At 40.3% G+C, this 16868-nt stretch overlaps 1 protein-coding gene across 3 annotated transcripts in view; it reads right to left on the reverse strand.

The window, feature by feature from the left end:
* tent2 (terminal nucleotidyltransferase 2) overlaps window positions 1-16868 on the reverse strand; it is a 78371-nt gene that overhangs the window by 22291 nt on the left and 39212 nt on the right. For all 3 annotated transcript variants that reach the window (XR_010962650.1, XR_010962651.1, XM_067982652.1), the window contains 3 exons: window positions 10938-10981; window positions 3905-4041; window positions 4-95 (listed from right to left, as the gene is read on the reverse strand). Coding sequence is in view for 1 of the 3 variants with exons in the window: in XM_067982652.1 (XP_067838753.1) it covers window positions 4-95; window positions 3905-4041; window positions 10938-10981 (273 nt within the window). In the remaining 2 variants the exon portion in view is untranslated. The remainder of the gene's footprint in view (window positions 1-3; window positions 96-3904; window positions 4042-10937; window positions 10982-16868) is intronic.

Raw genomic sequence — 16868 nt, forward strand, 5'->3', positions numbered from 1 at the left:
TACCTTCAACACAAATATATTTATTTTTCCATTCCATTTCATTGGTTTTGGGAATCACTTTGGCTTCACGAATTGAAATTATTGAATTACTCCAACTGAAGGGGTGAAAGTGAGAATAACAGACATGTATTAATATCTATGATTTTAATTTGAACTGTTAAATGGAACCATTTGAGTTAATGATCTGCAAACATGTACTGATATACCACAAACATCCTTTTTAAAGTCTGAAATCTTTCTACCTATGCAATTCTTAAACTTTCAGCAGCAAGAATCATGAATAAACACTTTATTACAGATTATTACTATTATTAACTTCCAAGTTCAGGTGCAAGTTATCTCTTCAATTATGCTTTAAAATAATTGCTTTACTGGACAATAACAAAAGGTGAAAGGAAACCGCACCACTACCAACTGGCTTGTTTTTGACTCCTATGAAGGTGCACAATTATTTTTTTTTTTAAAAAGTGGTTGTGCAACATTCTTAATTGTTAAACCATTGTTCGGCTTTTTCTCCAGTCACGATACTAGATGTTTATAACAGACCATTAAGATATCGCTGCAAACCAGAATGGAACAGGGTAACCAAAAAACACTCTACCCCTTTTGTATGGCTCAGAAGTAGAATATGTTCCATCCGTTTCAACCTACCCTCAGTGACTACGTTTTCAGTACAAAGCTGCCCCAAATTCCAGAGCCCAGACATTCCTTTTATTAAAAAAAACATGACCACCGCATGCAATACAAACCCATTTGTGCAAAGATTGCAGTAGAACTGACAAATACAGACTCAAAATGTACACTGTGCACTTGGTCCATTAAAATTGCTAACCCCCATTGGCAGACAGTATGTGTGTAGAAACTATGTAATACAGACTGTAACTTTTTCCAATGATGGCCTTCTCCCTCTGGTAAATATTTACACACCATCTCTGTAAAAACAGCTGAATATTAAAGCCCGCACTTCTGGCTCCAACATCCATCTGTGTCACAGGCCTCTATGTCCAAATCCCACCTGCTGCCTTCACTCATTTTTGTGAAACCAGAACCTGGAAAACTGACACAGCAAAACAGTCACAAAAGATATTCAGCTTTCATTTTAGGCTAAAACGGTGATCTCAGCTGTGTGTTCTGCTTCACAGTATAACTCAATACCTTTTTTTTGGATAGTTCTGAAGACAAACATTTACCTGATCAATAATATTACTATTTTAATACTGCTATGAAAAGCATGGGGGTTGAAATCCATTATTTTTATATGAACTCGCACCTCTGTTAATGTGTTCAACTCAAAAGCAGGAACGGACTTTGACCAATGGTTTAGCAAGATGGGCTTCAAATTTGTTCATTAAATAACAATGAATTATCTCCAGAAAAATGGTATAGGAGTGTAAAGTAACTGCCAGTTGTAATGCAAGCAGTGCTTTGGCCACATTAAAATTTAGCTTTAGACCACATATCCATTCCACCACAAAGACTGCATACTTTCACCTCCACAACATGACCTGCCTCTGTCCAGTCACTCTGAAACCATTATACATGCCCTTGTCATCTTCAGACTTGACTACACTGTGCTGGGCTCTCAATTTTTATGCTCCATAAACACCAGTTCGTCCAAAACTCTGCTGTACATATCTTGTCCCACACTAAGTCCCTCTGGCTCATCACTCTTGTGTTTGTTGACCTACAATGGATGCCTATCCTCCAATGCCTCAAATTTAAAATTCTTAAATTGTCTTTAAATCCCTCCATGACCTCCCCCCACCCTATATTCACAACCTTCTACAGCCCGACATTCTCCCACAAACATTCCATTCCTCTGCCCTAGCCTTTTGTGCACCACCCCCCTCCTCCACACCTCTCATCACCCAACATTGGCAGCTGCACCTTCAACCACCGGGGTCCCACACTTGAATTCCCTCTCTATAACTATATAAATGTAACTTCTTGTATGTTGCAGTCTGTAGGTGCCAGTGCTCTAGAATTTGCTCCATTTATACTGCAGGGGGCATTTCAGAGCAACACTAAAGCTCTAAAGTGTATGTAGTTAAGTTCCTTATGTCAACAGAAGGTCAATATAGGAGAGCAATGCAAAGAGCTGTTGAGAAGCAAAGGAGATTTAGGTATCCACGTACACAAATTACAAAGCTAGTGCACAGATACAAAAAATGATCAAAAATGCTAAAGCAATGTTGACCTTTATTTCAAAGGAGTTGGAATTCAAAAGCGAGGAAGTGAAGCTTCAGTTGTAGAGAGCCTTGGTCAGACTCCATGGAGTATCGTGTTCATGGGCACCACACCTCAGGAAAGATGTATTGGTACAGCGCAGATTCACCAGAATGATACTGGGGCTTAAAGGGTTAAATGAGGACAGGTTGCATAATCTTATATTCGCTTGAGTTTAGAAGGTGGAGGGGTAACTTAATTGAGGTGTTTAAAATAATAAAGGGAATAGATAGGGTAGATACAGAGAAACTATTTCCTCTGGTGGGAGAATCCAGAACAAGGGACCATAATCTTAAAATTAGAGCTAGGCAAGGCAGGAGTGAAATCTGGAAGCACTTTGTCACAAAATGGATATTGGAAATCTGGAACACACTTCTCCAAAAGGCTGTGGATGCTGAGCCAATTTAAAATTTCAAGACTGAGCGATAGATTTTTGTTAGGTAAGGGCATCAATGCATATGGTGCAAAGGCGGGTAAAATGGAGTTGAGGTACAGATCAGCCATGATATAATAGAATGGCAGAACAAGTTTGAGGGGCTGCATTTTCCTATGTAAGCTCAGTCTGTTCGAGGCTAAAACAAAACTGTGGCATTTGCCAGCTGCTTATATTTACCATTGAAACTAGCAACATCTTGTTTATATGCTGCTTCCACCTTCCAGCAGCATCATTGCAATATAAATACAGGTAAAACATTATACCCAGCAACATTCATGGGTTCATTAGATGTGAATTACAGCAATCTCCACAAGAGAGAAACAAAGATGTGAGGATGTCATTTCCCAGTAAATTAATTTTTGATTATCTTTTGCGGCTGTTGGCTTTGGAGGTGGCTGCCAGGTGCCATTTTACAACCCCTTAAATAAGCCACGAGCATTTATAAAAATAAAAATCTGCTGCAAAGACACAGTGGGAAATATTTAGCAGCTGTCAGACTTGGTAACCAACTTCACACAGACTGAAGTTAAGCACTGCGTTCAAAGATAAAGCACTTCTGGACAGTGATATTCTTGGTTTTATTCCATTTGTTTCAGAAAATTGAATGAAACTGTTGGGATCCAACCACCAGTGGCAACACAAATCTCAATACTATAACAATAACTTTCATTTATATAGTGTCTTTAACCCTATATGTCCCAAGGTGCTTCACAGTCATAATCAGACAAAAGGGACACAAAGACGAAGTAGAAGATATTAGGAGGGAAAACCAAAAGCTTGATCAAACAGCTTGATTTTAAGGTGCGTCTTAAAGGAGGAAAGGAAGGTTGAGAGGCTGAAGGGAGGAGGGGATGTACAAAAGGCAAGAACTGATGGTGCAGGGGATTATAGGGCTGGAGGAGGTTACAGAGCTAGGGAGGGATTTAAATATAAGGGCAAAAATTTTGAACTGGAAACATTGGCAGATGCAGTAGATCAGCAAGGACAGGGGTTTACAGATGGTGGAGAATGGGAGGCTGGCCAGGAGAGCTTTAGAATAGTCGAGTCTAGGAGATGACAAAAGCATGGATGAGAGTTTTGGTGGTAGATGGACTAAGGTAGGGGTGGAGGCAGGCATGTTATGGAGGTATTGGTAGGGAAAATATGGGGGAAAAAAACTCAGCCCTTAAGCGTACATAGTCCTAGTTACTTTCAAATACACCAATGTACATTCTATCTTTTTTTTAAAAAAAAGCTACTTACTCAAATTCTGTAGCATAGTATCGCAGAAACCCCATGAGCAGGTCTCCCAGGTTCGAGCTATTTAGTGAGAGGTATGGGCTAATGTTATTTCCTCTTCGGTGCACAAATTGTAGCTGCATGGTGGGCTCAAAGCACTCCTAAAAACGTTCAAATGATTTTAAAAAAAATATGGGAAACATTTTTAAATTACTGGATACAATTTTTCACAAACAAACTACAAGGATGCAAGAACTGAGCACATTGAGATTCTTTTGTGATGCTAAAACTATACATTAAGCCAGTAATGTTTCCTTGCACCCATCCTATTAGAAGTTTTCCTTAAATGTAAATTTTTATTTATTTTGCATAATCAGGAGTTATTCATTTTTCTGATCACTGAGGCAGAAAAAAGAACCCAAGTACTTTTTCCTCCCACTGGGAAAAAAAGGGGAACCTAAATAAGCATGTGTCTTTCTACCCATTCTTTCTCTTTGCATTTCCCAATGGAAGTTCATCTTGTTCCATTGTGATCTTGGTAATCTGGTTCTCTTATGCCATTGGACCTGTGGGTTCAATTCTGAATTAGGTAACTATGGTAGCTAATCTGCCATGGCATTACTTACAGTCTGGATCTGGAGCAGAAGTGTGATGTTTAGCTGCTAAACTGTCTGATCCTTCCCTGGTATTTCCTGTGGGGAAATGGTCTAAATAGACACTTCCCGGGGTCAGGTAGAAGTAATTACTGTTGCAGTCATAAATTTCTCTAGAGTGTCAGCTGTTGCTTGGCGACTCCCCTCCTTGCAGAGACCAGGTTATTGAATGGCTAAAGGACACCAGGGAAATAACTGGCTTTCTTTTTCTCTTTTGCATATTTTTTTAAAAAAATGTTCCGTTGTGATTTGTTGGTATTTTATAAAAATTATGATGGACACATCTCAAAACTACATATATCCTCTTAACCTATGAAAACACGACATACAAATCTTGATGGGAGGGTCATGATGACTAAGCAGAATTTCTATTGTACATTTAGAAGCCATCTGCTCAGTTCGGGTTCCGCCAGGACCACTCAGCTCCGGTCCAAACATGGACACAAGACCAGAATTCCAGAGGTACGGTGGAAGTGACTGCCCTGGACATCAAGGCAGCATTTGATGAAGTGTAGCACCAAAGAGCGCTAATAAAACTGAGGTCAATAAGGATCAGGGGGAAAGCTCTCCCTAGCTATACCTGGCACAAAGGAATGTGGTTGTGGTTGTTAGAGACCAATCATCTTAGCCCCAGGACAATCGCTGCAAGACTTCCTCAGTGCAGCGTCCTAGGCTCAACTATCTTCAGCTGCTTCATAGGAACAGCAGTTGGCCATTCATCCGCTTGAGCCTGTTCTGCCATTCCATTAGATCATGGCTGATCTGTACCTCAACTCCATTTACCCACATTTGATCCATATCCTTGGATACCCCTACCTAATAAAAATCTGTCGATTTCAGTCTTAAAAATTTCAATTGCCTCAGCATCCACAGCCTTTTGGCGGAGAGAATTCCACATTTCCACTACCCTTTGTGTGAAGAAGTGCTTCCTGAATTCACTTCTGTATAGTATAGCTCTAATTTTAAGATGGCACCCTCTTCATCTGGATTCCCCCACCAGAGGAAATAGCTTCTCTGTGTCTACTCTATCAAATCCTTTTATTATTTTAAACAGCTCAATTAAAAATCAGCCCTCAACTTTCCCAAAGGCCAATATATCCTTCCTGAGGTGCGGTGCTCAAAACTAAACACAGTACTCCAGATGGAGTCTCACCAAGGCTCTGTAAAATTGAAGCATCACTTCCTCTCTTTTGTATTCCAACTCTCAAGATAAAAACCAACATTCCATTAGCCTTTTTGATTACTTTTTGTACCCATGCACTAGCTTTTAGTGATGTGTGTAATTGGACACCCAAATCCCTTTGCATCTCCAGTTCATAAAATCGCCAATCCAAAGTGGATTACATCACACTTCCCACATTGAACTCTATCACCCATAGTTTTGCCTGCTCACTTAATCAGTCTTGTCCCTTTCTAACTTCTGCCCCCATCTACACAACTTACTAGTGCCATCTGCAAACTTAGATGTACAACTCTCTATTGTCATGAAGCTACAGTTAAAGCGAACAAGAGTTCTCGGGTATAATCACAAGATAACTCACTATTTTTAAAAAAAGCATACCATTTTGTCCTTGCACAACTTGGTTAGGTCTCAGTTAGAATACTGTGCCCAGTATTGGTCCCCTAATATGGTGGGGGATATTGAGGCTTTGGAAAGGGTGCAGAGGAGGGCCACATGATTAATTACCAGTAACACCTTAGTTACCCAAGTAGACTCAACGAGCTGGGTCTCTATACCTTGGAGTGTAGATTTAGGAGTGATTTGATCAAGGTTTATAAAATAACAAAGGGACTAGATTGTGTGCATGTATACCAATTATTTCAACTGAATAGGTTAGGGAAGACCAGGGATCACGCTTACAAGTTCTGCAAGGGCAGAACTAGGTTGAATGTTGGGCATTTTATTGTTACCCAGAGAATAGCGGACGTGTGGAACAGGATGTCAGCTCATGCGGCGAACACTGATTTGCTATATTTCTTCAAGTGACAGTTGGACTCATTTCTGGCTGGGGTGGAGATCACCTACAAGAGGTAGGTATCCTGTAACATAAATCAGGGCCAATGTGATCTCCTGGATTAGTTTCGATTGCCTAAGGGGATCAGAGAGGAATTTTCCAGTTTTTATTCCCTAATTGGCCTGGGTTTTATTAACCTGGTTATCTGGTTTATCCAAGAGTTTATATGGTTCTGAGTGGGTGGGGAGTGTATGTATTGTGCTACATAAGGCAACACAACTATGTGGAACAGGCTGGATGGACCAGTAGGTCTTTTCCTGTCCGTCCTTTTTTGGGTGTTTGTTCGTATGTTAGCATTTTAATCTCCACTTGCAAACAATGACTCAATTTCTTTGCATAACTTTATATCCACTTTATGTTATTGATATTCCCCTTTCTACCACACATAGCCACCAAATCATATTTAGGGAGAAAATGTGACCTGCTGTCTGAACCTACCAGTGCCATCTGCACGAGATGCAGGAGTGTGGACTATGATTACTATATTCTCCAACTTTCTGTGGTCAGCCCTTTCAAAATCGGGAACTTGCAAGTACAAATCTACCGTCTACCAATACATTGTACCATAAATTAGTAAACTAACACTCTACCCATTTAAATGATGGAAATTTCAGGACTCATCATTGCAATAACAGTAGACCTACTCAGAAGTTAATGCCTTGCATCCTAACTTGCACCAAGTCCTGTTCTTCAGTCACCCCTGTGCTTGCTGACCTACATTGGCTCCCAGTCCAGCAACGTCTCAAATTTAAAATTCTTATCCTAGTGTTCAAATCACACCACTCCCTATCTCTGTAACCTCCTCTAGCCCTACAACCCTCCGAGAATTCTGCATTTCTCCCATTCTGGCCTCTTGTGCATCCCCAATTACTTCACGCCACCATTGGAAGCCATGCCTTCAGCTATCTAGGCCCCAAGCTCTGGAATTCTCCCCCTAAATCTCTCCACTTCTCTCTCCTCCTTTAAGGTGCTCCTTAAAGCCTATGTTTGACCAAGCTTTTCGTCACCTGTCCTAACATCTCATGTGGTCGGTGTCAAATTTTGTCTGATAACGGTCCTGTGAAGCGCCTAGGGGCATTTTACTACGTTAAAGACACTATATAAATTCAAACTGTTGTTGGTAACTGAAGCACAAAATATTAATTATTAAGGTTAAGAAATTTTAGTGATTTCAGACTTACTGAAGTGAAAAATACTCACTTAAGTGGCAGATGCCTGACTAGGTTAGTACTAACAGAGTTTCAGGTATGGCCTGAGTTTGAAATCCCAATATACATCACAAAGTTCCTAACTACAGCAGTCCCAATAGGAAGTGGTTCTGAATTAAAGTTTGGCTCTTTCTACTGCAACAGATGGAAAATGCAAGGATAAATTGACAGGGGCCCCCTCAAACACCTCTTAACATTAATACAACTGAACAGCTGCTATGAAGATCAGCTGCACGCCATTTTCTATGGAGAATTTGAGGCAGTGTGGGAAAAAAAAAAGAGAAAGATTTTGTTAACAAAAAACTATAGAGACCGTGCTGGTGACACGCAGCCTCAATGGCCAGTCAAATTTTTTGTTGCATGTTGGATCTTACTTTATGCATTGTAACATTTTTATTTCCAAATTGTTTCTTAAAGCCATCTTGCTTCCAGAGCACTTTTGCTTGCAGCAACCAAAACTCTCAGTATGGGAAATGCTTTGCAGTTTCTAATGGTGCTCATGGGTTGGGAAGAAGATGGATCAATTCTTGAAGGGACAGAAAGATAGGTGTGACTTTATCTTGTGTTATGTACACACCCATTCATGATCCAGTACCTGCACTTACTGATTTAGACATCCTTCTTGGGCATGTCTTCAGTATACCTAGTGAGTACGGTAGTGTAGTGATTAGGTTATGTTACTGGACTAGTAATTCAGAGAACATGAGTTCACCACGGCAATTTGAGAATTTGAATTCAGTTTTTAAAAATCTGGAAATATAAGTTATATAAATTATATGGTATCAATTAAAATGACCATGAGGCTGTCAAGATGGTCAAAAAAACCCAACTATTTTAGTAATATCCTTTTGGAAAGGAAACCTACTGTCCTTAATAGACAAGTAGGGATGGGCAATAAATGCTGGCCTTACCAGCGACGCCCACATTCCAAGAATGGAAAAAAAACCTCCACTTCACAAAGTAGCTGTCATATACCTATGCCAGCTCTTGAAGGCCAAACTGCATTATAGGGATGGTTCTTTGTGTGGATTTGCGTCAAAATTCTCACTACCAGATCCTTCCAAACCAACTGTTGGACTATAACCTGGTGTTGTAAGATTCCTCACATTTGTCAACCCCAGTCCATCACCGGCATCTCCACATCATGTAAGGAGAAGCACATTCATCACTTTCCTCAATAAGAGATACCATAGAATCAGACAGCACAGAAGTTGGCCATTCAGCCCATCGTGTCTGTGCCAGCACTTTGAAAGCTATCCAATCAGTCCCACTTACATGCTCTTTCCCCATAGCCCTGTAAATTTTTCCCTTTCAAATAGTTATCCAATTCCCTTTTGTAAGTTACTATTGAATCTGCTTCCACCACCTCTTCAGGCAGTGCATTCCAGATCATAACAACTCGCTGTGTAAAAACGTTTCTCCTCATCTCCCCTCTGGTTCATTTGCCAATTATCATAAATTTGTATCCTCTGGTTAACGACCTTCCTGTCAGTGGAAATGTTTCTCCTTATTTACTCTATCAAAACCCTTCAGAATTTTGAACACCTTTATTAAATAACCCCTTAACAGTCTCTGCTCAAAGGAGAACAATCCGAGCTTCTCTAGTCTCTCCACATAATTGAAGGCCCTCATCCTTGGTAAGATTCTAGTAAATCTCCTCTGCACCCTCTCTAAGGCCTTGACATCCTTCCTAAAGTGTGGTGCCCAGAATTGGACAATATACTCCAGCTGTGGACTAACTAGTAATTTATAAAGGTTTAGCATAATGTCCTTGCTTTTGTACACTATGCCTCTATTTAAAAAAAGCATATGGGGTCCTGGGCTTTATAAACGGCCGTATCAACTTGTCCTGCCATCATCAAAGATTGCGGTTTGTGAACCCCCGCGTAACAACTTGAGGGGGCACAGAACATTTCCTGGGTGACAAGAGGTACAAGAAGTAATATATGCCAAGCTATACTGGCAGCTAATGCAAATTATTCAAATGAGCTGACAATGCAAGGTTCAGCACAGTCACCTCAGGGCATTATGGACTATCTTGGGCCAACTAGCCATTCCTGCCCAACAAAATGCAAAGAACAAACCAATGAATAAGAAATAAGTGCAAAGAGGATCAAGTTGTCTGGGAACTATGGACAGGTTTTGCAGGGCTAGGGGGATCAGATGAGGCCCAGGGCTGCACTGGCGTGTCAGCCATGGCTCAGTGGGTAGCACTCTCGCCTCTGAGTCAGAAGGTTGTGGCTTCAAGTCCCACTTCAGAGACATGAGCACAAAGTCCAGGCTGATACTCCAGTGCGATACTAAGGGAGTGCTGCACAGTCGGAGGTGCCGTCTTTCGTAGGAGACGTTAAACCGAGACCCCATCTGCCCTCACAGGTGGACATAAAAGATCCCGTGGCACTATTTCGAAGAGGGGGATGGAGTTCTCCCTTGTCCTAATCAATATTTATCCCTCAACCAACATCACTAAAACAGATGATCTGGTCATTATCACATTGCTCTTTGTGGAAGTTTGCTGTGCGCAAATTGGCTATCGCGTTTCCTACATTACAACAGTAATTATTCTTCAAAAGTACTTAACTGGCTGTAAAGCACTTTAGGATATCCTGAGGTCGAGAAAAGCGCTATATTTAAGCGCAAGATTTAAGTAACAATGGGTGACGCTGGACTCATGTCAACCATATGTTTTACAAGCAAATGTTATCCTTTTCCAGCTGCAACAGTGTAGAATTCTAGTTGAATATAATATGGACCATCTCACCACAGCCCACTTCATGTTGGAGCATGATTAACTTCTCAAGCAGCTGACTGCATTACATTTGCCACCCTAAATAATTCACGCATAAAGGATTTTGAAGCTATGGAGAACAAAAGAGAACCTATATTGGTAAACCAAAACAAAATCAGCAAATTGCTGAAGCAGCATTTGAAATAACTGCTCAGATAACTGTGGTTATGGGTTTGGATTCAAACAAAAAGTCTGCCAGCTACAATGCTGTTTCATAAGTTAGCAATTTGCACAATGCAAGGAACAAAGCTGACATAGCTAGCTAGACAGAGATTAAGACTAAAACATATTATACATGATATAAAATTTTATTTTTTTGACCTAAAAAGTGTGTTCAAAATTTTTTTTTACTGTTAACATCATTCTAGTCATAGAACGAAGAATATTACTTACTGGGTGCTCTTTCTGGAGAGATGGAATGACCGGTTCAGGTAGAGCTTAAAAACAAACACAAAAGATTACATAAAAATGTAAAACCAGATTACAACCAAAACACTATTTCCTTACAGTTGTGTATAAAACTAATGTAATTTCTAAGGTATGTTACAGCAAATAAAAAGCCCAATTTTAGAAAGTAAATGAAAGCAATTTTCTATCCAATAAAGCAATGCAATTCAAGGCATCAAATTGGATTAACAGTTCACTGCAAATGATTTATTCCTGGTATAAATAAATATAAATTGATCTACACACACATGTTCAAGCATATGCTGTTTTATAACAATACTGTGCTGTAACACCTTTTATCAAAGCCACTAATTTAGAGTTACATGGTAGTCTGGGATTTTCACTGCTGCTTTAGGAATTGAATTCCACGACTCTGTGCATTATTCTGTGAAAACCATAAATAGGACTATCTTTATTTTCTACCAGCAGATGGTCTGTGGTACTGCTCCGAGTACGTGGCGCGGCTCATAGTGAGTCGCAAGTTTTATAAGGACAGGGGTATTATGCAAAGTATTACCAGGGAAACTGAATGACCTTGGGATCTGACAGTACTGGGACGGAGTCTCGACGATCAGCAGAACTTTGAGGTGGGCTCCCAGGGAGTTGTCAAGGCCTGGGATCATTGACGATGGTCATGGGATTAGGAAGCAATGGGAATGCTGTTCAGAGGTTTGTGAGCTCTGAGCACGGAGCTTCAGAGAGACAGACAGACAGTCACATTAATGGGATAATCCTATTAAAAACATGACAAAACAAGAGTCACCAGATGTGGATACAATTAACATGGAAAATCCAGCCCAAACTGCTGTTGGCCCCTTTCATCAGGACCCCACCTGCACATGCTCCACTGTGTCACATACCCATCACCATTTTCCTCATCATCAGTCAGTTCTATTATTTATATTCTTGGCTTTACATATAAATTGTCTGCTTGGTAGAATTAATGGACAGAAATTCATGGACTAGGAGTACACTATTTTCTGATATGCGGTCCTGGTGTGCACCAGGAGTGCACCATTAGTAAACTTGCCAACATATACAGTCTTTAATACATTTCCATAAACAAAAAAGCCATTATTTATGCAGCTTCCAAGTATTTATATAAAAAAACTAAAGCTTCAGGATAGATTTCCTAACCAAAAGTAATGATTGACTAAAAAAAATCATTCTTTATGAATAATTTTCTTTTCTAACCAGCAACAAGAAACCACAAACAGCTGTTATTCACAATGCTATTTCTCACATAACAGCTGTTTGTGTTCACACATAATTGCTTCTGCTTTTTTGTGAGGTGTTTATCAGCAAAACACAACTATAATATTTTATATACATTCATCATTTACCTACAATAAAAGCTGGGAATTTAATTTCAAGCTTCTTTCAAAATCTTTTGGAAAAAGCAGAAAAACTCTCCATTCTCTCAGAATAAAAGGATATACCCTTCTACCCTTGTTGATGCAGATTATAGTCCTCTAGATATAAAGGCTAACATTCCACTAGCCTTTCTGATTATTTTTTGTACCTGATCACTACATTTTAGTGATCTGTGCACATGGACCCTTAAATCTCTTTAGACCTCCACTGTTCCTAGCTTTTCACCATTTAAAAAATACTTGGATCTATCCTTTATTGGACCAAAATGGATAACGACATCTTTACTTAGGTTGAAATTCATCTGCCACTCACTTAATCCATCTTTGTAACTTTATGCTTCCGTCTACACTACTTACCATGCCATTGGCAGACTTGGTTATATGGCTCTCTATTGCGCTATCGAACTCATTAATAAATATAGCGAATATAGTGAATAGTTGAGGCCCCAGCACAGATCTTGTGGGACACCACTAGTCACTTCCTTACAATTCATGTACCATTATCCCTATTCTGTCGTCTACCACCTAACCAATCTCCTAACCAGATCAATAATTTGCCTTCAATTCCATGAGCTTTAATTTTAGCTAACAGTCTCTTACATGGAACCTTAACAAATGCCTTCTGGAAGTCCACATAAACTACATCCATAAGACATTCCTGTCTACTACTTTAGTTACTTTCTCAAAAAATTGAATTAGGTTCGTTAGACATGACCTACCCTTTACAAATCCATATTGGCTCTCTCTAATCAGCTCAAATTTCTCCAAGTGCTCAGTCACCCTGTCCTTAATCTGTCGTCATTTAGAAAATACTCCAATTTATCTTTCTTAGGTCCTAAGTGGATGAGCTCATACTTGCCTACATTAAACTTCATCATAATTTTGCCCACTAATTTAATCTATTAATGTCCCTTTGCAACTTCCTGCTCCCATCTGCACTACTTACTGTCCCTTCCAATTTAGCGTCATCTGCAAACGTGGATATAAAACTCTCTATTCCTTCATCCAAGTCACTAATATGCTGAAAGGTTGAGGCCTCAGAACAGATCCTGGGGGAACACCACTTGTCATATCCTGCCAATCTGAGCACATTCCCTTTATCCCCACTGTCTCCTACCTCCAAACCAATTTCCAACCCAAGTCAAAGGCTACCTCCAATTCTGTGTGTTTTCATTTTTGCCAATAATCTTTTGTGTGGAACCTTATTGAATGCATTCTGGAAGTCCATACAGATAACACCCATTCACAATCCTTGGTCTACCTTATTAGTGACCACACAAAAAAAAATCAACCAGATTATTCAGACATGATTTACCTTTAACAAAGCTATGCTGGCTCTCCCTGATCAGCTTATATTTGTTCAAGTGCTCAGTCACTATCCTTAATGACAGATTCTAGTAGCTTCCGACAACTAACGTTCAATTGACGGGCCTAGGCCTGTAGTTAACTGGTTTCTCTCTCCCACCCTTCTTAAATAATGGAGTGACATTAGCAATTTTCCAGTCTAAAAGGCACAATTCCCAAATCAAGAGAGTTTCAAAGGATTATAACTAATGCTTCTGCAATTTCCTCATCTACTTCTTTTAATACCCTGGGGTGGAAGCCATCAGGTCCTGGGGATTTATCTATCCTGAGTCCCATTATTTTCTCCATTACCGTTTTTAAAAAAACTAATATCGAATACAATAAGTCCCCCACCCCACCCCCCCCAACAACTTTATTTACTTTTTATGAAGTATTTTATCCTTTACTACTGTGAAAATGGATACAAAGTATTCATTTAATGAATCTGCCATTACCCTATTACCGCATCACCTGCGCCTGTCTTTAATGGGCTCACATCTCCCTTACTCTAAATATATTTTTTAAAACTTACTATTAGCCGTAAGTTTCTCGTATTCCCTTTTTGCAGCACAATATTTTCTGCATCCCTTTGTCGTTTTCTATATTTCTCCCAGTCGTCTGAATTACCGCTTTTCTTGGCATCTGTACAAGTCACTTCCTTTAGCTTTATACTGCGACTTCTCACATGTTGACCATTGTTGCTTGACTGCACAAGTTGAATTTTTGCTTTTTAGAATGTTCAGGGATAATTGTTGGCCAGGACACCGGAAGAACTCCCTTGTTCTCCTTCGAATAGTGTCATGGGATATTTTACATCCACTTCAGAGGGTAGATGGGGCCTCGGTTTAATGTCTCACACGAAAGACAAATCCTCCGATAGTGCAACACTCCCTCAGTACTGCACTGAAGTGTCAGCCTGGATTTATGTGCTCAAGTCTCTGGAGTGGGGCTTGAACCCTTCTGAGTCAGAGGCAAGAGTGCCTCCACTGAGTCAAGGCTGACACCTAATTTATTCCAGGCGTCGTATTTTTCAGCTAAGGTTTTGTGCATGAATGTATTTACTTTTCAGCATGTTTTCATCCAAAGATTAGTGTATTAATATAATTTTTTTGTCCAGCTAATCTTTCATGTAATGTCCTATGTTTTCAAGGCCAGACCATGAAGAAAATGTTTATATAATGAGAAAAGCAGAACTGTTACAGAAAATCACATGGTACAGAACATTTTTCCAAGAATTCTGCACAACAGGGAGATCGTTAAAGAATGTCGGTCAAGTGTTGCCCACAATACCAACATTCATTCCACCTTGGGTTCACGAGTGTGTAATGGGAGGATATATCAAGTGCATGGCCGTTGGCAAGTACTGTTGCCTTAACAGTGGGGGTTGCTTTGAAAACAGCACCAGATCCGATTTAGCCATACCCACCATGATGCTACAGGCCATATCCGCAGGCTATGGTAATGCATGCTCCAGGTCAGCATAGAGCCACTTGCAGATCTGCTCCAAGGTCAGTGGCAGCCTACCTGCATCAGAGGAACAGTCAGTGGCAGGTAAGGTTACCACAATAATTTTTTCGCTTCTGCCTCCTTCCTCTCTAGGATAGGGATTATCTGCACCATCAGCCAGTGTGCTGCCCACTAGATGTATGGAACAAAATGTCTATGCATCAGTCAGCATAGCCAGCTATATTATCTCCCTTACTACTTATTAGCACCAGGGCAGGACACAGTGACCAAATGTCACTGCATTACTTTATTTTAAGAAGTTTAAAAGGGCCAGGAGTAAATGTGCAACACTTCCTGGCTTGCGTACTTGGGCCATACACCTATTAAGTGGCATAGTTGGGTAGGCTTACATTGGTCATTCCCTTACGGTGTACCATCTTCTTCTGCATCTGTTCCCTGCATTTGTGGTTAGTGAACACAGTTTTTGAACCTGACTGCCAGCTCTTTCCAGCCATGCTGGAGTGCTGTGCTCTGGGATTTCTAGAAACAGAAACCTCCACCAACCCACTTTATACTGAAGCCTGTGCAATTTTTTAGCCACAGAGAATTTGGGTGCTGTTGCATTCCATCACGGCCAGATTTTCTACCTCCGCTGGTTTTCAGCAGTTGTTTTCCACATACATCCTTTATAAAGATTTACTCACCTCCCCGCCACCACCCCCCCCCCCCCCATTCATGACGATCTTTGGAATGTTGCAAAAAAAATTCCATCAGTGCAATTTTTTCCCTCAGATAAAGAAGGAAGGACATTTATATAGCACCTTACATCCACAGGACATTCATGGTAGCAGTAAAGGAGGAGATAGCAGCGATTTTGAATAGGATAAAAATTGATAAAGAGGAGGTACTTAAAAGATCAGCAGTACTCAAAGTAGAAAAGTCACCTTGCCCAGATGGGATGCATCCTAGGTTACTGAGGACAGGTGGAAACTGCAGAGGCTCTGACCACAATTTTTCAATCCTGTTTAGATATGGGGATGGTACTGGAGTGCTGGAGGATGGAGGATGGCAAATGTCATAGCCCTGTTCAAAAAAGGAGGGGGATAAACCCGGCAATTACAGGCCAGTCAGCCTAAAGTCAGTGGTGGGGAATCCAGACAATAATCCAGGACAAAATTAATTGGCACTGGAAAAGTATGGAATAATAAATGAAAGTCAGCACGGATTTGCTAAAGGAAAATCGTGTTTGACTAACTTGATTGAGTTTTTTGATGAAGTAACAGAGAAGGTTGATGAGAAAAGTGCGATTGATGTTGTGTATATTGACTTTCAAAAGGCATTTGGTAAAGTACCACACAATAGACTTGTTAGCAAAATTAAAGCCCATGGGATTAAAAGGGACAGTGGCAACGTGGATACAAAATTGGCTAAGGGACAGAAAGCAGAGAGTAGTGGTGAACGGTTATTTTTCAGACTGGAGGGAAGTATACAGTGGTGTTCCCCAGGAGTCAGTATTAGGATCACTGCTCTTTTTGATATACATTAATGACCTGAACCTAGGTATAATTTCAAAGTTTGCAGATGACACGAAACTCGGAAATATAGTAAACAATGTGAAGGATAGTAACAGACTTCAGGAGGACACAGACAGGCTGGTGAAATGGGCAGACACATGGCAGATAAAATTTAACATAGAGAAGCGTGAAGAGATACA

This window comes from Heptranchias perlo, chromosome 4, assembly GCF_035084215.1.
Source record: "Heptranchias perlo isolate sHepPer1 chromosome 4, sHepPer1.hap1, whole genome shotgun sequence".
NCBI classification, from domain to species: domain Eukaryota; kingdom Metazoa; phylum Chordata; class Chondrichthyes; order Hexanchiformes; family Hexanchidae; genus Heptranchias; species Heptranchias perlo.